Source organism: Salarias fasciatus, chromosome 11 (genome assembly GCF_902148845.1).
Source record: "Salarias fasciatus chromosome 11, fSalaFa1.1, whole genome shotgun sequence".
Lineage (NCBI taxonomy): Eukaryota > Metazoa > Chordata > Actinopteri > Blenniiformes > Blenniidae > Salarias > Salarias fasciatus.
This window is the reverse complement of record NC_043755.1, coordinates 4,123,774-4,146,617: the sequence shown is the minus strand read 5'-3', so window position 1 is coordinate 4,146,617 and position 22,844 is coordinate 4,123,774. Positions and strand designations below refer to the sequence as shown.

Sequence of the window (22,844 nt, the reverse complement as noted above, 5' to 3'; positions counted from 1 at the left end):
GTGTGTGTGTGTGTGTGTGTGTGTGTGTGTGTGTAAAGGTGCGGGTTGCATTTTATTGTATCAGCAGTGTGTTTATTTCTATTTTTTTGTTTTTTTTGTTAATTGGGTTTGTTTCACTTGTCAGCCCGTAAGTGTTTTATTTTCCTTCCCCCTTCAGCGGCTGGAGGTCGGTGGTGGCGCGCTGGTGCTTGGAAGGTGGCATCCTTTGTTGTTTGCCGTGTGCGGTGGTGGTTTGCTTCACTGGGTGTGGTTTGATTTGCTTTACTTTTGTTTAATGGATCGCTCCTCTCCGCATTCATTAGCTTATGCCCATCCACTAGGCCTCAGCCGAGAGTACATCCCCCCCCCTTCTTCCCCGGGTTCGGTGTGAGTTTTAAAGTGTTGTGCGACGTACTTTCAACATTCATGTTTGAATAAAAATCGCATTTTTTTTTAGTTGGAACCACGTCTCTGTCGTCAGTGGGCAACGAACCTGTGTGCCTTCAGTATTCAATTCCCTGGGTGAAAGTCCCAGGGTGGCGTTGTCAGGTCGTAACAATTGATACTTCTCCTCCCACCCTAACGGAACTAGTATTATTCCTCGCCACGCCACAACAGTATTCTCAGAAATGCCGTTAAGATGTGCGTCAGATTCCTGGTTTTCGCCACATTTTCAAATGAAAACAAAAAACTGTGTGTATCAACCGATTAAAACTCCCAATGAACAAGTTTTTAATCATTTTTTTCATAGATATTTGATAAAATGTTGCAAAAATGGCCACATAAATATTCTGCACTGCCCTCTCTTGCAATCATTGCTCTTTTCTGTGTGAAAACAGCCTCTCCACTTCCAGCCTCTATTTTTTTTTTTTTTTTTATCATTGTGTTAAAGTGAGTGTAACATTTAAGTTTCACATTTTAGGTTTACAGAGGAAAAAGTCATTAAATGCTGAAGTAACTATTTCTACCATCGAATAATTCCCATGAAACATGCACGGGGACTGACACAAACATTTGCACAGGCAAGACTCTGTTTTACAGACTGCTTGGAACAGCGTAGAGCCAATACCGCTGGAAAATTCCGTCTCATTCCTGCACCAGTGGATCGTGGTGTTTATTCACGTAAACAGGGTTCAGAGATTGAGCCAGATATGGATGGGCGTGTGCAGTTAAAGTGGAGTTCTGTGTCCATTATGTGTCAGTGTCTCACAATGAAGATGACACTGCAGATAACCTCATGTCATATGGACCAGACGCATGTGGCAGAATCCACCTGTATGAAGCTGAACTCCCTCCAGCTGAGAGCGTTGCTGACAGAGGGGAGCGAGGTTATCCCCAGCAGAAGACAGGATCCCCAGGGTCCCCACAGAGTAGTCGCCTTGATCTTAAAGAGACAGCATAGAAAAAAAATAAAAAATTGCATATTAGGCGTCTGAAAGCTTATTGAATAATATCATGAACCTGTGGAAAAAAACACATGTCCCAGCTGACTTACCTGTGAGATTGTACTTGCGGCAGACTTGTATCCCACATAATATCTGGGGCAAAAAAATGAAAGAAAAAAAAAAACAAAAAAAAAAAACATTGGCAAAACATTTAGAGGTAAATCCTCACTGAGAAATCTACTAATCTGTGGTTTGTTACCATAACGTCTTGTGTTTAGTAATCTAGCAGCAGATGTTTTGTGTCGTGTGATTTTAGAGAGCAAGAGAGCAAGGTTTAGGTTGCCCTTCTGTGTGCCTCTAAAATTAAGCGGTACGCATAAGTCCTCCATGATGAACAACTCTGATCCACTAAGACCGACTCCTTTTTTATCATCCCTTATATCAACCTTTGTAGATGTTACAGTTGCCAGTTTATTCAGTGTATTTAACTGAGAGTAAGTCTGTGTAATATTGTGTTTTGATCATCATTCAAAAGACCTTGAGATTGCGGAAATACACTGTTTTCATTTTGGAATTCTGGTAAAGTGACGTTCATGGTCTGAGCCTCCGTGATAGAAGAGACAGAACATTGCAAGAACTGTTTACCTGATGTCAAACCACACAGACAAAAAAAACCCAAAAACCACGACATATGAAAGTTGCTTAAAAAATTGCTTCAGTGCAAAAAAAAACCTGCTCACGGAGATGCAGGCAGAAGGTGCGCTAAACTCTTAGTGGTTTTTAGAAGAAAAAATTCAACCACATCCAATTGACACAGACCCCTTCAATATGCTTCCTCTTCACTTTGTTAGCAACAGTTTTTGTGTACAGCAACCTGATGACAACTTTCCACAAACCATTTCCAAAAGTCACCACAATGACTAACATTTCCGACAAGTTAATTGCTGCAGCTGCAAAACAGAAATGTTGCTTAAGTGACCTTCTTCCTCATAATGCTGAGAATATAAACCTCTTGCACAGCTGATCTATCGGCCGATGTATCTGAAAAAGGAACCAGATGAGATCAGTGCATGGTGTCACAGCTTCAGCAGTTTATTTAAAGGCTTACATAAAATCACCTCCATTAAGTTCTGGGAACAGAGAAAACTACACCTGGAAGTCCAGTATTTAATGCTGAAACCCCTCAACATTTCTTCTTCACCTTCTTTATTCACGGCTTTATTAAAGATACAAAGAAAACAACACGTGAAAGTTGATCAGGGAAAGAAGAGTTAGCACACAGATGAAGATATTATTACCATAGCTGACATTTTACCTGAATATCATGTCTACATTTAATGCAAAATCTTTCCAAAGCTCAAAATATATAATATAAAAAAATCCTGCAAGGGTTTACCTAGAGGAACATAAAATATTACAGAGGTATCACTGCCCTGCAAGGTTTATTGATCAATCAGTGACATCAACCTGAGGAGGAAGTCTTCTCTAGAGACATACAGACACAGAGAGGCATGCTGTTTCACATTTGTTTAGATGTGCTCAGTTTGAAACTGGCCCATTCAGCACCACATCGACCCGACATATGTTACAGTAAAGCTGCAGCCCAAAAAACCTTTTGGGGGAAAAATACCTCAAAGGAAAAACAGGACAATCACCAATCAGAGTGTGACAAAGATGATCTTTTTTTGTGATGTTTGTGAGCAAATTGTTTTATGTGTTTATTTATTCATTGGCCTGCCAGGACAATCCTTAATACAATACTAATGTTAATGTCCTTTAAACATCAGGCAGGAGAAAAGATATCCTAACATCCTGATTTTTCTTGAAACTCTCTGGCGCCCTCTAGAGGAGGAACACTCCATTCAATGAAAAGTACTGCTTTTGTTCATTTTGATAACTTTTTTTGGTGTGTGTGTGTGTGTGTGTCTATGTTTTAATTACTTTTTAAGCAAAAGGTACATCTCAACCCAACCTGAAATTGTATTTCCACTCGAAGGAGCAGCTTTTCATTTGGTGACCGGGCCTTGCCTCTGTGAGTCTGTATGCCTGACCACACTGTGACACACAGAAACTATGACTGGACAGAAGCACAACATTACAACCTGAGACAGAATGAATCACGTACTGGACTGACGACAAACAGAACAGCAAAATGTTTCCCTGGAACAACCACAAATCATCATTTCAAGCTCAAAAATATTGAATCTTTGATATAGATTACTACAAACATCTCTGCTGAAGGTCGTGCACCTTTCTACAAGATCTGTTCTTTCCTTGTCGATTATCAATATTAGAAAAATATACTGTTTTCGGGAAGTGCTGGTATTTAAAAATAACACGTCTATGTGTGAGTGTGTGCGACTGTCTTTGCATATTCCAGTGAATGCTCAGTGAGCGGCTCCTGGCAGCAGCTCGGCCTCAGACGCAAACAGCTCCTTGTAGAGAGGAGGGAACAGAGAGTGAGCGGTGAGCGGGTACCGCTGGCTGAACCAGCCCAGCTTCTCCAAGTGCAGCCGACACAGGGAGCGCAACACCGCCATCCTCTGGTACAGCTGCAAGGAGCAAACACAAGCAGTTACACCGCGACTGCAGGCCGCAGTGAAGTGAAGACAGTGTGTATTAGTTCACTCTTGTACCTTGGGCATCAGATTTTCTTGGTGGTCTCTGTGTAAAATGTGCGTGAGTCCTAACTCCACACTTCTCTGCACCCGTTGCACTTTGCCTCTCTCCTCCAGACACGGACGATCTGCGGAAAACAACATTTACAGAACATACGGTCACCGCCGTTTTTAAAATGATGAACTCTGCCAAACTCCCATTACACATTCAGAGGCGTCGAGTGAGTCTCACCTGCATTGATCAGCACCAGAGCGCTGAAGAGGGCGATCTGCTGCTCACTGAGCTTCAGAGCACACATATCATGAGCGAAGTCAAACACCGCCATGATCAGATCGCCGCACGCTGCAAGAAAAGACACCAGTCAGCACAATTACAAGTCACCACGTTTGTAGCTTTGTTTCCAGATCGGTTCACTCACCCAGAGACTTGAAGATTTCCACTCCGGCAAACTTCCCGTCGAAGAACACAGTGCTGTTCTCTGTGTTGAAGGAGCGACTCATCCTGAGCAGAACCACCTCCATGGACCCTGCGTGGAAAAACAGGACAAAGGGCGGAAATACATCAGTACGCAGCAGAGGAAAGCATTTTGAATGTTATGACTAAAACTCATGTTTGTGAAATGAAGAGAAAATCACCGGTTTTCAAGAGTGCGATCTGGTCGTTCTGGTTGAGCATCCGGAAACCCGGGATGCGTTTTGCAAACTCCACCACGTACTGCACAGCGTCGGTCAGCCGGACGGCACAGTGCTGCCACATCTCATCCACCGACTACACAACAGTCACACAGAGGGAAAACCTTTCTTTTTTCTGCCAAGAGTTTCTTTGTGAAACAACCAAAAGAAAGAACTAAAGAGCATTGAATTTATATTCTTTTAAAATGATTTAACTGAATTAACAGATTAGTCTATTATTCAATTGTGCATCTGAGTCCCTGTTTTTAATGTGATTCATTTTATAGTGTTTTTATTGTTACATTCATTGTGCTTTCAAACTGTACAGCATCATGAGTTTTTTTTTTTTATACGCACACAATAAAATGTGTTCATTTCTGCTGCTCGTCATGCAGCTGATGTGACGTATGTAACCCACTAATTCCCATTGATGAATATTCTACACAAACCAAATCGAAAGCACCACATACGATATAATCTCTTTTGTATTCTTCTTATGTATGAGCCGCGCGTGGAAAATTTATCTTGATAACAATCTCAGCTTAACTTAGCTTCGGATTTTAAAAGTGCTGAAATTATGAAGGAGTAAACTTACATCTTTGAGGAAACTAAAAAGCACAAGGACCAAAAAAATACTACTCAACTGCATCAGGGTTTATGATCTGTTACTTCCTCTGCTTAAAGCAATAAATTCAAAAGTCTAACATTTCAGTCATCTCGTACAATGCGATGGTTTTGTCGTGCAGCGCTCTCTTTTTACCACTTTGGTTTTTTCTTTGATCAGCATAGAGGAGGAGGGGGGAAACAAATGCAGAAATTTTCTGCTTTCACTTTGACTCATCAAATAAATGCGGCTTCGAGACATGAGACATTGCATGTTTTCAGTTGAGACTGAGAAAAGATCACACACATCACAAATAAAACCTGAAAAAAAAAAGGGGGGGGGGGTGAACAGAAGTGGGGTTACTTTGCTCTGGTAGGCCTGGATCTCCTCTCTGCTGAACAGCTTCAGCTTGAGGGCCTGCAGCTCCTCCGCCCTGTACTGGCTGGTCTCTCTGTGGCAGTGCACGATGCTGGCACAAAGTTCATCTGCAAAGATGCAAAAGGACTGTAAACACTTCAAGTATAACTCAGCGTCTTGCACATTTTGGTCGCGTTTCTTCACCTATGTTTCGCAGTGAGTGAGGGTAGAGGCTGTAAGGATCCTCGAAGGAGTTGTAGGAATGAATCGCCATCAGATCATGAGGCGACTGTCTGGAGTCAAAACCTTCAGTAACACAAGAAGAACGAGACCGATGTTACAAACCAGAGGCTGATCAATAGAAATGCATTCAGTGAGCTGTGCTCCCAGGAACTCACCTCTTATGTCAGGGTGTCCGCCGTTATCCCCCCTTCCCTGGGCGGGAGAGACGCCGGCGCTTCGGTAGATCATCCCGGACACCTGCGAGTCGTTGGGGGAGCACAGCAGGTACGGGTGGACGTCCGCGGCGTAGTTTAACAGCTCGGCGTCGCCAGCGTAGGCGTAGGTGGAGGAAATGGGCTGCAGGAGCTGCGGGGAGCGGTCCTGACGGTTCTTGGCGGGGTAGGACAGCACGGCCTGGCTGTCTCCCTGGAGCTGCTGCTGCTGCTGCTGCTGCCGGTGCCTCTCCACCTCGGCGATCAGGGAGTCCCGCTGGCGTTTGGACATTCGACCAAACTTCACCGCTACGAAAGCAAACGGACGAGCGAAAAGCGAGCCGTGAACGAAGAATAAAGTGGGGTTTTTTTTAGGTTTCCAGTGAGTCCCTTTTCGTGTCTCACCATCTCGGCTCATGCCCTGCGCCAAACACTTCTGCAAGCGGCAGTGCTGGCAGCGGTTGCGGCTGGCTCGGTCGATCTGACAGTTGCTTTGCCTCGAGCAGGAGTAGGATACGGTGGGCAGCTGGCTACGCCGGAAAAATCCCTGAGAGCAGGCGCAAGCACGACCAAAACAAGCATTATTCATGTACGGGACATGCTAAGATTTTTGTTTTTGAAAGTTAAGAAAAAACAAGAGAATTTGTGAAATGGTTCATTAATTTTGTTGTGTTTTATGTATGCACTGGCACCATGACTGTGTGTTATGATTCAAAGTCAATGAGACCGGGATAAATAAAAAAAAAGAAAAAGAGAACTGTGTCCTTTAGGTTGACCTGTTATAGCAGGCAACATTAGAGGAGGACCAATGATTGGCTGAAAGCAGATTAATTATTTTTAAGTTGCAATAGTGGTTTTCACACCTTATGTACATCAGCATAACTTGGCCATGGTACCAGTGCTCAAATGAGAGGATTATAATTCTATCTGAAGGTGCTGTCATTGTGAAATCTTTGCACTTTAGAGGATAGTAAGAGAGAAATAGAACAGAGAGCAATAAATACAGTAGATATGAGTGTGTGTGTGTGTGTGTGTGTGTGTGTGTGTGTGTGTGTGTGTGTGTGTGTGTGTGTGTGTGTGTGTGTGTGTGTGTGTGTGTGTGTGTGTGTGTGTGTGTGTGTGCGTGCGTGTGTGTGTGCATGTGTCTCACCTTGCAGCCTTCACAGGTAATGACTCCATAATGCACTCCAGAGGACTTATCCCCACAGATCTTGCAGGGAATAACTTCAATCTGGGCTGAAACAATCACAGAAATAAACATCATGTGAATATTTTTCAAACCACTTTGCTTTTTCTGCAGAGGTGCCACAGAATAGAGTCAGGCTGGTCATCAGTAGGTTACATAGCGATCTCATAATGTCAGCTCCTCACACAGTGGTGGTGAATAGGGTGTCATGTTGGGTGCTGGACAGAATACAGAAGCAACTTGAAAATTAATCTCAGGCCCAAGTATACTTTAATCAGGCAAGGATCAAACTGTAGCTTAAAATCCAACCACAACTCACAGAGTTCTCTACAAACTTTGACTTGTCTCAGCAGGTTAGTTTTCAGTCTTCATGGCTTCTGCTGCCTCAGACTAGACCGTCCCCGCTACAGGCATTAAAAAAACCACAACAACTGTTATCGCAAGAACACAAGCAGGCGAAGTTCAGCTCTCTAGAATTAATTGTCTCCAGCAACTCAATCATCTGGTAGACACTGAAAGCAAAAATATTTAAAAACTAGTAGATTCTTGAATGTTTACGATTTCAGTAAAATATAATTGTAAGTTATTAAAAGTCAGAAAAAATATCAGTGTATAATGTCAATCTCAGCACTGATAGCAGACAGATTCTGTCTGTTTATGTAAAATATGACAACACATTTCAGAAGCAGACAGCAACGTGATTCCCACCGTGAGAACCTGTGTCTGAAGCTGTACTTCCCCTTAAACACTGCATGTTTCTGCGACCATGGCAAACCAAAAAGGTATTTTCCTCTCTTTAAACACCTTTTGTTCTTCTTAATGAACAAAATAACATCAAATGCATAAAAAAGGGAGTCTTCTGAAGACGTGGAATATTTGCAAATGGAGAAAGGCGGAGGATACGAAGGTGTCAACCTCAGAGTCCTTTCAAGTGGTTGCCTGGCTTCTCTTTCAGTCTGACTGTCCCTCTTTCATGTCAGGTCTTTCTTTGTGAATCCCTCTCTGTCTCGCTCATAAAGGACACAGCTGCCAGTAATGCACTCTCCCCTTCATCACTGCCAGTAATGGCCATCCCCCTCTCACCTCATCCCCTCCACCCCCCGTGCCCCTGCTCTTCGGAGCCTCACACCCACCAGCCTCTTGCTCGGTGGCGATTTTTCTCACAATTAAGATAAAATTTGATTCAGTCGAGTGTCAGCAGGACACTTCAATGGACACAATCCCCACAGCCGGCGTGCGTGACGTACCGAGCAGACTGCAAACGCATAATAATCTTTCTGATCATCTTTTACAGCGGTCGTCTCGCTTCCTTCCACAAATGCACCAAATTTGTGACTGTTTGCTGCCAGACAGACTCTTACGTGTGCACCATGATGATATTTATATGCCGTAGTAGTATTTGCGTTTCCGTAGAGAACTGTGTCAGATTTCTTCGCGAGTGTGTGTTAGTGTGTCAGTGTGTGTGTGTGTGTGCCCTCTTTATCGGATGCCAGAAGGATTTCCTAAAGGCTTCAGGGGAGGACGGCCGCTCCGAAGAGTGAATAAAAGTGACACACTCGAGACAAACATAAGCGATGAATCAGAAAAATCACTGCACCACTAATGAGACCACAGATACTGCTAACTAAAAACAAACTGATAAACCTCAAGATTCACCGTGATTAAATGAAGAATTTCACAGATTCGACCACTGCAGTTCAGACGGAGATGCTTTGGTCTGTCTAACCACACAGAAAACACATTCTTACACGGTTGTCGTTTATTCACACAGAGAACAAGAAAAAACTCAGAGAGTCCAGACCGACCGCCTCGAAAGAAAATATCTCATCAATTCAAATCACCTCCATCTCATGATCTGATAGATCACCAATTTTTTTGACTCATCTTGTTAAGCGACCGACTAAAAAAACAAACCCGAAGCAATGAAAACGCATACCTCAAAATGAAAGTCTGTCTGATGTGCAGGATCAGCACACAGAACATTAGCGATCTGTTCTTCATGCTATTTCAGTTCTGATTGTCAACCTCAAACAACAGGAAATCCACCGTGACCCACAACCTTTCACTGTTCACTCACTCACTCACCCATTCACACACATGAACACACACCAGTAACACACAGTTCCTCCACCAACTTTCCAACGTTCAGGTAACACAAAGAAGCACAGGTGGCACAAGTGTAATCTGAGTAAATCAAACTATCCTTCGTTTTAGATGCAAAACATGAAAAAAAAAAAATGCTGCTTTTGAAAGTCCGAGAGTAACGAGACGCCTGAAACTGAGTGGAATTGGACAGAAGTCAGAGCGACCGTAGACAGTCAGCGGTGGATGTGAGCGCTTTTGTCTTTATCAGCAGCAACAGAGCGACACCAAAGAAACCCAGCACCTCTCTGCCTGTACACGCAGGAGAGGAAGAGATAAAAATATGACACCGCGTTTGTATCTCCCTTTAGTGGCTTTCTCAGTCACAAATGATGAACTGATTGTGTTGTCTTTGCAAAAAAAAAAAAAAAAAAAAAAACAGAAGACAGTGTTAGAAAGAATGACAAATGTATGTCAAAAAGGAACTGGTTAGATACTGACGCATAAGAAAATGTTCTCAACATAACAGTGATGATTATTCATTAAATTTATATGCGCCTTTTGTAACACTGTAAGTCAGTTCAGAATATTTAGAGCAAGCAGGAAAATGAGGTCAATTGACGAATAAAATTGAGTCAGCATGACTGCGGTAACGCGGATCAGTGATCAGAACCTGCCGTCACTGCGGATCTGACGTCTTCACGATGAAGTAATCAATGGAATCATTTTATTCCGGTTATCAACCCATTACAACGTTTCTCCATGGACTCCCAACATTTTAGATTTCTCCTCCGACATTGTGAGAGCCTGAAGGTCCAATCCAGCCCGAATCACATGAATTACCAAACGAGTCTCGTGTCAAAACACCTTTCAGGCAAATATAAAGAGTTTCCATCGTTACGACCCCAAAATGATTCAAACAGGCCTTGTGGTTGAAGAGACGAACTCTTTTCACTCTGAGCGTCACACCATCTCGGTTTTTAAAGGGTTAACGCATTCGCTTAAACCTGCTACACGCAGGCCTAAAGATGGAGGTGTTCGGGTACACAAAGTGGTTCAGCGATGGAAATATTTCCAATTGTCAGTGAAAATAAAAGAGCGCCACCACCCACACTTCCGCACATAAAAGTGTACCACGCCGCACAGAGATGGTCTGACAGTCTTTCAATCGGTATTTTCAGCTATCAATGACATGCACAAGTAAACTTGAAAAGCACTGAAAAGACAAACATAAGTTTGCGTTTTCTTTGGGGGCAAAACAAAGAAATATAATTTCTGGGGTCCTGGACAGTAATCTGAAGCTTAGCGAGAGTCATTTGGAGAAAAAAATGGGATCTGTGGCAGAACTAGTCACAACCAAGAAAACTGAAATTGTGAATAAATGGAAAAAAAAGAATGCTATCCATGGCTTTTATTTTTGTTTGGGAGTTTAGAGGATGGTGCATTGAAACAATACAGATACAGATCAGCCTGAAATCTCCTCGTCAGCAGTTTGTTTGTTGCACTGTAAACGGACAGAAAACCTCAACTTTCCTTTGACGGAAACTTATCTTTGGTACATACGCAAGCAGGAGTGCAAATGCAAGTTTGTATACCCACATTGCACCCATATTAACACACACACACACGCAGACCCACACAGTGTTGAAATATCACAGACATGCTTTTACGTAATGTGGAGGATTGAACACAATTTACCAGCACATGCAGAATTTTGTAATCTCTTTTCATATTGTTTTATATTTACTTTCTTCAACGGAAGCTTCATACTGTAAAACTTTGTGAATTTGGTACATTTTAAATAATAATCTTAAATTGGGCTCTCAATATATATCAGCAGTTTTATCATTTCAGTTATGTGGAAATGACGGCACTAAACGTTCTCATTTATCAGTACGACACCAGAATTTGATGAAGAAATTGCTGCACATCACCCTTTAAAATAATGCTCTTTTGAATTTGTTTTTAAAAATGTAGTTAATAATAGATATATATAACATCATGAGCAACTTTGAAACAATTTTTCCTGCTACAAAAAGAAGAATCGCACTGAGAATGTGAAATAAGAGTATTTTTCGTCTCCAGCTTTCATTTTATCAACAGAATGTAATTTAGCACTAAAAGCGTCATCTTGACAAAACAGAAGAGAAGAATCAACAGTGCTAACCTGTTTGAAGAACACACACTGGAGCATCGTTTCGTTTCAGCTTCTTACTGTTTTGTTGTTTTATTAATTTTCTCCAAGATAATTCAAAGCGTCTCCAACCGTTCGGGTGTTCGTACAGATGAAGCTGCATCTGATGTACTTAAGGCCTTAAATCCACAGGTGAAATAAAATACATCTGCTGCAAATTAGACCCAAGTCTTTAATAAAATGTGTTTTTGTGTGTGTGTGTGTGTGTGTGTGTGTGTGTGTGTGTGTGTGTGTGTGTGTCATTGCCTGTAAACCACTCAACAGGTGGAGTATAAATCAATATGTTACAATCAAACTGTGATGGTTTGATGGTGTATACGTAAAAACTTCTTTAAAAGTGAATTTCATTAACTATTCGGTAATTAAAACTACAAAAAGGAAAATCAAAACTGATTGAAACACTAATTAGCATCAGATTTAACTCTGAAGCTGAAATTGACGGCGTCTGAAGGTAACGTTTTCAAAGTAGCAAAAGGGATGAATCAGCTCAAATACTGTATTTAATTCACTGTATTTTGGAGGGAATGTGTCACCTGCTATTTGGAAGTTTTCTTTGATCTGAAGCAAATGCTTGTGCAGCTTTAGAAGCGCGGTGCAGGTTTTTGCACCCAGAGGAACAAGGAAATCCTATCTGATAAAGACCCTGCATCAGAACTCAGGCAGGACCCCCCACGTGCACGACAAAAACCATTTGAACGTTGGGCTGTGGGAATTCGGGATGGTTTGGAGCCGTGAAAGTAGAACAATGCATCGAACTCCAGCTGTGGCGAAGACACACACAGAAGTATGAAGATAGATTTTCAACAGTTGGAACTTGATTTCCTCTTGTGCGTGCATACAGTATCCACGCACAGCTGCAGGGCGAAGATACGATACATGTAAGCACCATCTGAAAAACAGCTGTGGATGTGCGTGTGTGTGTGTGTGTGTGTGCGTCTGCGTGTGTGTGTGTGTGCGTATGTGTGTGAGTGTGAATGTGTGTGCTGCAATAATGACACTGTGCAAGTAATCTGTCATGACCAGTAAAAAGTGTTTCGGTAGTTTGGAAGTTTACTGTTTGAGACATGAAATGAATCATCTTTGTCACAGCCTTGCATTTTGTCTGCATCCTGTCTGCAGTTCATCTAAGGAATTGATCGACTCTGACCGATAACCAGCAGTCGCAAAGTACGTGTGTTGGTTAGCATCGGGTGCTTCCAAAAAAAGAGTTTTTTTTTTTTTTTTTCTAAATTGCAAAGTCATAAAGAAACCCGGTGCCCTGGATCAGAGATCGATTGACACTGTTCGTCCTTTTAGATTCAATGACGTCGGATGTTTCATGACAAATTCACAAATTGAAATCAAAGTTTAACATCTTTATATGAAATGGTATTAATCTTTACACATAATGAACCAAATCTTAACCTAAAAATCTCTAACTTATAAAAATGTATCACTGTTTTTCTAATGTCCTGCATAATTTGTAAAACAAAAAAAAAGCACTAGCACAACTCACTAAAAGCATTGAGTATGGATTTGAAAATGTAAACTACTTTTACCTGTACAATATTTTCTAAAGATACATTTTTTTTTTTATATAGTTTCTTGATTATATTTTTTAAGATAAATGATAAAAGCAGCGAACTAACTGGAAAGAAAAGATGCTTTGCCAGAGCAAGGAGGCAAAGACATGATCAGAATCACCTTTCTAACAGGTTATAAAAACAATTAATTGATGTATTATACGGTTGCTTTCAATACACGATCACTTGTTCGATGAAAGAGGATGAAAGGAAAAAGTTACAAACATGATCAGTTGCCCAATAAATGGCTGATTATGACAATGGCGGCACAATGAATCCCAACAACAGCAACAAAAAAAGATCCGTGTTTAGCATGAGATTTCTACCAAAATATTCTAGATTTTGAACAGCATTAATCTGTGAGATTAACCTTGCGACTTACCTGAGGAGAACTGTACATGCAGGAGTGAAAAACGGTGGAAATATCTGTGACATTACTCAAACTCTAAATTGATCAAAGTGGGGACACAGCTGAGTCATTTAGCAGAGCAGTCAGAGTGAAAAACATCAGTTTCTGTGAATGCGGCCAACTGCCGAAGCACATTCCCAAATAAGAGATAGCATAAGACGAGCCTGGAGAAATTCACAAATCATAATTTTATATATATAAATGGCAATCGTACCTCACTCAAGTTCTGTACAACACTGAACTATAGGTAAATGTGTGTATTATACACTGAATTACTCCAATAAAGCTGAAATGCTGATTGCAAATTAAGATTCATCAACGTTGTGGGAATATAAAAAAAAAAAATATTGCAAAATGAGATGTTTTTCCATACGAGAAAAAGTTTTTCATGTGAAATGCTGGTGTGTGTGTGTGAAGTTTGTGTGAAGGCATCTCAGGCTTCGATGAAAACTCACAAAAGATGCAACGTAGCCGTGAGACGTTCTGACAGCGACGACATGCACGATCAGAACCTTCGCTCACTTTGCCCTCAGTGACCAGAACTGTCATCAGGAAGCATTTAATTGATCAAATAAACACACACGCACACGCACACACACCAAACACACAACTGAATCCTACCTCGCATCATCCTCACTCCTCCACTTGTCTCAGACGTCTGTCCTACTTTCACCTTTCGTAAGTTCACTTTTCCTCTCACTCTGTCTGCAGTCTGCCTTTTGGCGCACAGGCTCGCTCGTTTCTTTTATTTTGCAGCAGCTAGATCTTTCGCTCGTCCTCCGTGCTGTCTTCGTCCTTTGGCGAACAAGGTCGAGCGTTCACTGCAGCTTCATCGCACATAGTCGGTCTTTTGAGTGTCAGTCACCGCCTCATCTTCCTTGTTGGCGTGTGTATGTATGTGTGTGCGTGTGTGTGTGTGACGAGAGAGAGAGAGAGAGAGAGGGAGGAAAGACAGCAGAGACAAAAAGGGGGGACTGTCCCCTGCTCTGACTCCTTTCTCAAGGTACTTTTGCGTGCCTTTGTTGTTGTCCTTCACCCCCTCACTCTGTAAGACCTGTCTCCAAATATTTTATATTGTCTGGCACCTTCAGTTGACGACTTAGACGCTGAGGATGCAGTAAAAACATGAGTTGCAGAGGTAAGGCGTCTTCGTGAAATACTTCTCACACTTGACATGCGACTTTAGATTCATTACATTTATTCTTTTCCTGATTTTATACATATACGGTTATCGAAGTGAAAAAAAATTAATAATTCCTTTTATCTTACAATGTTTTCTCCTCTTGACTGTCTGGCACTTAATAAAATGAAGTTTGGTGAGTTTTTACAAATTCAGCCTTAAAATCTGTAACATACTTTACGAAAAAACGCTGCTTTCACAAGAGAAGTTCAAGTGTTAGCATCAGTTGTCAAAAGCCACCAGCATAGGTGTGCTCAACTCAGTATTTCAATATTATACTTGATTAAAGTTAAGCTAATTCAAACAATTTAATATACTGAGGATGGCAATATCACCTAATATGATGCTGTCAGTTAAAAAAAAAAATCCTAATAGGTTTTTAAACAAAGCATCATCTTTAATCCTTAACCTTCTAAAAAAAAATTAATTGAGTGGCAGAAGTTGCAAAAAAAAAAAAACACAGAGTGAATATACTGAGTGGCCATTCAGCACAGCTCCCAGGTCTCCTGTTGGTATCTTCCCAAACCGGCCAAGACCAAATGATCAATACACCTTCCGTCATCCAGTTTGAGCCTTTTCATCGTTTTACCAGCTAAAATGAAGGGTGGCGGCGTGTCTCACACACACCGCGTCTCCACACTCGATAACACCACCAGGTGTGCTAAAGTTGTGGCAGAAAGTGTTAAACCAGAGAAGTTAAAAAAAGACAAGATGTTATCTTTATCAACTGCATTCAGAAGGCAAGGTTTTTGGTATCTTCCTCTGTGTGTGTGTGTGTGTGTGTGTGTGTGTGTGTGTGTGTGTGTGTGTGTGTGTGTGTGTGTGTGTGTGTGTGTGTGTGTGTGTGTGTGTGTGTGTGTGTGTGTGTGTCCGTGCATGCGCACGTGCGTGTGTGGAGGGCTGCACAGGTGCAACACAGAGCACGCATACTAGGGTGCTAATAGATCAGCTCTACCGACACCACCAAATGTGTGCGCGTGTGTGTGTGTGTGTGTGTGTGTGTGTCGTGCAATACAGGTGCATTGATGTATGTTTACTAAATATGAAGCTCACCGCAGGAGCATGCACACTGATCTAGCACAAACATAAACAGCGTCATAACCATGTGAGCACACATGCGCAGGCTGAAGGTCTTCGGAGAACAACTTACTTAAATGAGTCTTCTTGGACACGGTGCCTCCTAAAGGAAGAACGAAAAGGAGGTGAAATGAATGAAAACCGAGCCCGTTTTCTCCACAGCATCACAATTACAGACACACAACAGGCATTGCAGTCAAAGGTCAATGGATTTAAGTTTCAACTCAAGATGAAACACAAAGAAGAAAAAAACTTTTCTCTAAGTCCTGCAAGCTATTCTTTCTGACTCGTCTTTTGCCTTTGTCTGAGGGAAAAAGTGGAGTTTCTGTATGAAGCTGGAAGAAATTACTCAAAACTCTCATCAGACTATACCAAGAAAACTACGCTTACATGACAGTGAAGCAGTTTGATATGACCAACACTCTCACGCCGCTCTTACCAATAAATACACCATTCGCACTTCCAACTTATAAAGTTCTGAGAACAGATAAGAAACTACAGTTAAAGCAGAGAGGTTGCGTTTGAGAGAGGGGGTGTGTGATATGTTTGTGCGAGGCTTCAGCTCATGTACACAAAGGAGATAAAATCAGAGGAGAGTGGAAAGTGAAGCAACAGGTCCTCCTTTTTGTCTGTCTGTTTGACCGCAATTGTGAGTTCGTCTGAATTGTGGTCCATGTTTAAGAAACGGTGCAGAGGGTCTGTTTATTACCGGAGCTGTGGGATTCTGCGTGTGTGTGTGTGTGAGAGAGTGTGTGAGATGGTAAGGTGTGAAGACGGTGCAGATAAGTATCAATGGAAGACGTAGAGCTAGTCGGCCTATGTCTGGCGCTAGATCGGGCCCTCTGTGGTTTCCTCTGTTTTACTGCCCTCATCAAATCAGTTTTGCTTCATAAGCAGAAAGCCTGGAATGAAAGCAGAGCAGCGAACATGCGCGGAAAATGTAGAAAGAAAAAAAAAAAGAAGCGTGAGAGAGAGAGAGAGAGAGAGAGAGAGAAAGAAAAAATCAAGACAAAATGAATAAGTTGTGTAAAGTGATCGTTAAACCAAGGAGAGACAAATATTGAGCAGGAGGTTGCTGTCAGATCAGGCTGAAGGCATCATTTCAAAATTGAAAGAAGGACTTTTAAACAATAACTGTGTTCATAATCTGTCACTTGGGTAAGGCTTGATCCTGCAACCTGCTGCGTGTCTGTCAACCTCTCCTCTGTGGCTTCCTGTAACTTCTATATATGTATCTTTATATATATGCAGTCTTTCAAAGGGACTCTCGCCTGCCAGTCTGATGTGACACAGAAAAAGGTAAATAATTTAATATTTTGTCAACACAAATTTGTGTCTGACAACGTCGCGTCTCACCATCGGTGACTATTGTGGAATTCCTCCAGCTGCTAAGTATGGAAAAATCCAAAAATCTAAAACTCTGTGGAAAATTATTTCATTCCATGTAGAGAGGCTGATTTGACACCTTTACCTTTAAAAAATTCCCCGCTTGGATAAATCGAGTATTTCTATTCCTTTCTATTAGGCAAACATCATAAAAAGTTTCACTGGAAGTACTGAACAGTTAAAACAGCATTAAAAACACAGCAGTTCATTAACTTCTTAAATGAAAAAAAAAAGATTTCCTATTCAATTGTAAATTGGAATCTGTACATAAAGTTGATCAGTGTTAACTTCATTTTGATTTCTGACGGAGTGTAATGCAGTGGAGTTATCGTAAACAAGTCTACACCTTTTTTAGTCAAAAACAATAAAGAGCAAGACAGCTTTTATTCTGAAGAGCACGATCTTTGGTGTTTCATGACAGATACATGTACACACCTGAAAAGCTGCTGGTTTTGTTTTATAAATCATGTACATTTATTAACTGAAATAAACTCAACTAAAAGAAACTCAGTCACAGAAACTCCAGGACTTCTGGCTGTGAGGTGATTGTGACCGATCACCAATTCGACCATAACAGCAGTTACAGGAAATTAACATTTCACTAAACTTGTGGAGCAGCTGTATTTCTCTCTCTCTCTCCTGCTCCTGAGCCTTCAGGCCCTGCACTCTGCCGTCTGCTCAGCCTTAAATAAACATTACCTTACTGTCTCCTGCTGCCCGCATGCTTCAAGTCTGAGTTCTGTTAAGATACTTAAAGGTAACTCAGGCATGTCACTTAAACCGAACTCAATTAGTGAGTTAACTCTGAACAATGAAAGGGCCGCAAAAAACTGCATCCCCGTTCACCGATGGCCGTCCAGATGGTGACCGAGTGCGTCCATCACAAGGTAAGCCATAAGTAAATAAAGTACGTCCAACTGTGTTTTAGGAAATGACTGTAATCAAGCAAAAAATGTTAGCTGCACACCTCGGCTTGGAGACACCGCTCATATATTAATGGTGTTTCTCATGAATCAGTAGGACTAAAACCCTCCTGTAGTTCGAACGGAATAAAACTTTGAGGATGGTGGTTAGTGCGGGGACATCTAACGAACACAGTCACTGACACCTGCGCCTGTGCAACCCAAATGTGACACGGTGTGGACGCATTAAGCAAGACGCACCTCTCGGCTCGGCCATAAATCCACCACACGCTCACCATACCTGACCCAGTGGAGCGAAGAGGCACTAACCATCAACACCGCTCGTCAGTGAAATTCTCACCAGTATCTTCACACCCTGACACACAAGCCAGCTGCTGAAGCGACAGTTTGCTGCATTACATAACAGCGCCGAAGACCACCGGCCCCCGAGAGGAGGCCAACAAGTCTGCCTGAACATGGCCGACGTGGCACATCGAGCACAGAACACAGAATAACGTAAAGGCTTCACTGTAGGACAAGCTGCACGACTACTAGAAGTAACCTAACTAGTCTGTGCAGCACAGATGAGAGCAGACGTCATTACGCAACTGACTATAAAACAAGTAATCACAGGTAAAGTAAGAAAGCATTCTAATAAAAAAAAAAACATTACAGCAAACAAAATCTGAAAAAACGTCTGGAAAAACTAGCGTCTGAACACTGACGTAAAAATGTGAATTATTCAACAAGATGACGACGGAGTCAGAATTTTGACTAAAGAAATCCTTCAAACCTTATTTTCAATAAAACCGCGTTAGAGTAGTGTCTTCAAAAGTCTAAAGAGGTCATCAATGTTATCAACTCTCCGATCGTGGGTGACGCAATCAATGAGTTTGCAGCAAAACGGCACACGGAAAAAAGGATCGGACCCGCTGAGACACGCCCTGCTCGCCTCAGGTCCAGTTACAAACAGGAGTTTATGATCCCATCAGACGGTGGAAAAGGAACGTGTCTGAAGATCTGGACACGTTCATAAAAAAACAGAAAACACCCACAATAGCCACTAAAATCAAGACGCCTGTCGCATGAAGAAGAGCTATCTCAGCAGTGTGAAACTGCCTGTGAAAATAAAACAGTACAACCGCACTGAATCTCCACTTTAACCTGAAAAAAGCGCCAGTGGCAGGATATGGTAAATCACCCCAGATTGCATTTATTTCCTCAGAAACCCTTTAACTCCTTGATGTCTAGATTTCACTTTTTTTCTTTCACAAAGGTTTGAAAGTTAAAAATTAATGTTTGATATTCTGCTTTAACTTTGGCAGCGACACACAGTTATCTTACTGTCTATCTATATATCTGATCAAATAAACTCAACATCAGGGTTGACTTTTATATTCTCTTTTCTGTTTTATCAGGATTTTACCTTATAAAATTTAACTTCTAAGTGAGGAGGCAAGCTGGGAAAACCACCTTCACAGCCCTTATGCAATCCTATACTGTAAAAGACTGCTCTGAAGTGATCACTGATAACACGTCAGATGGTCCTTCTTCGCTTTACGCCACAGTGCACAGCTTACGATTCAACAAATAATTTCAAGTTTCGATTCAAAACAGCAGTTTTACGATTTGTCCAAGCCCAGGAAAGTCATTTATAGATCGCGTTCACATACAGTTTGTTACATAACACTCGCCTTGTCCCTGTGAACTGTAAAGCAAACTGCGCTCACAGATAATGATTTCAGTGTAACGGAGCCTGAACGCAGTGGGTTCCGGTCGTCCTGCTCTTGATGCAGCATCACGTGAAAAATCAAGATCTCCATCATTTTCTATGCTCCTTTATCTTATTCAGGGTCATTTGGTGCCGGAGCCAGTTCCACTTGACCGTGGGAGAAGGGAAGGCGCGCACACACACACACACACACACAAAGTCAGACATCCATCAAATTCATGATAAAATTCTTAAAACCCTGTTGATAAACAACATAAAAAGACTCTTTAAATCTTATCTGCGTAAGTAAATATAACTGTCAACTGTGTTTGTTTTTAAAAGTCCTTCTTTTTATTATTTGCCTTTTATTCTTTTACTGGTTGCATAATATCAAAAGAAAAAAAAAATCTTTCATATGTGGAGCTTGGTAGAAGTATAAATCTTCCTCCAGCTTCACCTTTACGAATGGAAAACAGCTCCAAATCGAAACTGCTGACAGTTGCATTTAAAGGTTAACTGAGTTCATCAGCAAATAGTATCCAGAATACACACACTAATGCAGATCAAAATATTTCCAGACATATTTACTGATCAGGTGGTCACTGAAGGGAAATTTTAGATGAACCGTGCTCATCAATTTGGCGACGACGCACGAAAACAAAACATTTCTTTCTTCAGTCTGAACTTCATGTGCCTTCAGCTCAGACAACGCAGTTGAAATAAGCAATGCCTGTTGCTGCAATGTAAGCAACCGAGCACAAACTCGAGTGTCCATGCTGTGAGAGTAGTTGGAAAGGTGTGCAGTGGGTTTCTGTGGCAGAGGGACAAGCTGTCTTATCCGGCGTGACTGCCAACGGTTTGATTATAGCCAGAGAGAGGCTTTGAATAGAAAAGCATTGGCCAGAAACAGAAGCAAAAATAAGAGCTAATCCCCGCGGATTATTCAGGCTTACTGCCATTCTTACCCACTCACAGCACCTTAACCACATCCCAGTGAGAAGGATGAGAAGGGTTACTGGGGTAAAGATGGATGAGAGTGAAGGGACAGAAGATCAGAGCGAGCACTGTGACGAGGGAGACCGGACAGAGAGACGGCCGGCGGAAGAAAGGTGAACCGACTGCGATGGCGAGAGCTGGGCAGAGAGGGAGGAGTGGGAGGCCCAGAGGCACACTGGGAAATAAGAGTTTGGTTCACTGTGTGTGGAGGAGGTACGGAGAGGTAACATATCACACAACACAAGCACCAAAGGGCGCTGAAGCGTCTTGACAAGGATCTTGTTGGCGTTTTCCACAGCTAAGATGACCACACACCTGCAGCAGCAATGCAAATAGCAGCAGGGGCTGAGGTTCGATGGAGGCGGGCGCCCACCTTCCCCTTTGATCTCAGGGTACTCATTCACTTAACAGTGACTCAACTAACACTAATCACTGTGTTCCCTTTGTACTATGACAAAGAAAAGTACAAATGAACATGAGCCATCCAAGAAGATGCTTTGGTTTCCCTTTAAGGACACGCCTTGGTTTCTGACTGAATTAAATGTTACACGATTTTATAACTGACGTGAATAGAAAATCTTTGTTTTGTATGACTCATACAAAGGTTCAAAACTGCATTGAAGAGCAAGATTTTGAAGAGGGTAACATAACAAAGACATGTCCAACCTGATATTAATGTTCCTAGTTTAAATTAGAAAGGCACACACACTCTTTAAAAAAAGAAACAATTAATTTAGCCAACAAAAGCAAGATGTAAAAAAATAAATACACTAACTCAAGAAAGAAGTGCTTTTCCACTGAGCAGACTCAGCTTTCTGGTGGCCTCCATGCTGAACTCCTGACTCCCCTCTTTCACCTGGATCCGCCCCTCAACAACACACTCACACCTCAGAGGTGGATCATCTTACCTCTTTTGATGGGGGTCTCAGCGGGGGACACGTCGGGCTCCTCATATTCCATAACTCTCCTGTCAAAACACACTTCCCACTCTTCCACAGACACACAGAGAAACCACAGAGGGGTGCTGAGTCAGGCAGCCGGTCGCTCTGAGCTCCAGTGACATTACCGGGACTCCCGCTACCTGTTGGAGGCTCTTCTAGCGCCCGGGCCGGCGCAGGCATTTGAAGACGTGCACAGCCATCTCCTTCTCCCTACTGCTGGTCCTGAAAGCCGCCAGTCATTCTCTCTTCTCCTCTCTTGAACTCCTCTCCTCTTCGTGTGCGCTTGTTTTTGAAAAAATTCACTTCCCCTTCCCGCGTGACAGCACGAAAAGCAGCGGCGGTGGCGGCGGCGGCGGCGCGTGGAGTGCAGCTGGACCGGGCCCGGTGCTCCACTGGCCGTGCGCCCTGCGCGCTCCACACCCCCCGCCCCGCGCCCTGCGCCCCGCGTGCGCCCTGACCGTCCCCGGCTCGAGGAGTTATGTCACCGGCTGTTACGTAATAACAGCGGATCGGGTTTTGCTTTGAAGTGCTCGGTTGAGAAATATAATCCCGTGTTGCCGCCGCAAATTTCCGCTACACTGATGGAGAAAACACAATAGTGGAGAGAGACGACAATTTCCCGGACTTCAATAGAAACATTTATTTTAAAAATAAAATAAAATCCCTTTTCATTGTTTGTTAAAATCACCTGTAGGCCTCTCTGTCTGCACCGCAATAAATGCATCTGGAGATGTTTATCAATGATGCTGCGCAAAGCCTCAGCCGAAGACACAAAGAAAACGATGAATAATCGATATGTCTTCTCGGTTTACATGATTGTGATAAATGCTCCTCTGATCCGGATGCACTGAACAGTGTATTTGTGTACACATGCCGAGGCCAAGATTAGGGCAGGGGAGAGGATCCAAGTTGACTGAGCTGATTTTTTTTCCTCTCTCTTTCTCCTGAAAAAAAAAAAACTTCACCCAAACATGCGTGCCAGAAACGCATTTTCAGCAGCGGGGTTGTCTGAATATTGTGTTTCTGGACGGCTTACGTGCACGCGCATTAATGTTGACAATAAACAAATGACATGTATTAGACTGAAGGATCTTTGTGTAAATAACTGATCCATTGTTTGCGCAGCGCAATCGGTAGATCGCTTGTCAAAAATAACCCCGTCACTCAAA

General features: G+C 42.3%; 1 protein-coding gene across 2 annotated transcripts; it reads right to left on the bottom strand.

Moving 5' to 3' along the window:
• Positions 1-2,435: 2,435 nt before the first annotated feature.
• On the bottom strand, positions 2,436-22,145 carry rorc (RAR-related orphan receptor C). Of its 2 annotated transcripts, XM_030103422.1 has the most exons (13): positions 21,816-22,145; positions 21,643-21,723; positions 15,813-15,842; positions 7,200-7,285; positions 6,455-6,596; positions 6,014-6,358; positions 5,820-5,921; positions 5,622-5,743; positions 4,619-4,751; positions 4,402-4,509; positions 4,215-4,325; positions 4,001-4,110; positions 2,436-3,916 (listed from the first exon to the last, which is right to left on the bottom strand). In XM_030103422.1, the coding sequence occupies exons 1-13, from the start codon at positions 21,853-21,855 to the stop codon at positions 3,752-3,754; spliced, it is 1,575 nt and encodes a 524-aa protein (XP_029959282.1). In that variant the 5' UTR covers positions 21,856-22,145; the 3' UTR covers positions 2,436-3,751. The 2 variants fall into 2 exon arrangements, with proteins under 2 accessions (XP_029959282.1, XP_029959283.1); XM_030103423.1 differs by lacking the exons at positions 15,813-15,842; positions 21,643-21,723; positions 21,816-22,145 and adding an exon at positions 14,104-14,315.
• Between the last annotated feature and the right edge of the window lie 699 nt (positions 22,146-22,844).

Coding starts and splice junctions, on each gene's coding strand:
- rorc (XM_030103422.1), bottom strand. CDS start 21,855: ATGCCTGCGCCGGCCCGGGCGCTAGAAGAGCCTCCAACAG. Junction 7,286..15,812: donor GTCCAAGAAGACTCATTTAA/GTAAGTTGTTCT, acceptor TGATTGTTTCAG/CCCAGATTGAAGTTATTCCC. Junction 4,510..4,618: donor GATCGCACTCTTGAAAACCG/GTGATTTTCTCT, acceptor TTTTCCACGCAG/GGTCCATGGAGGTGGTTCTG.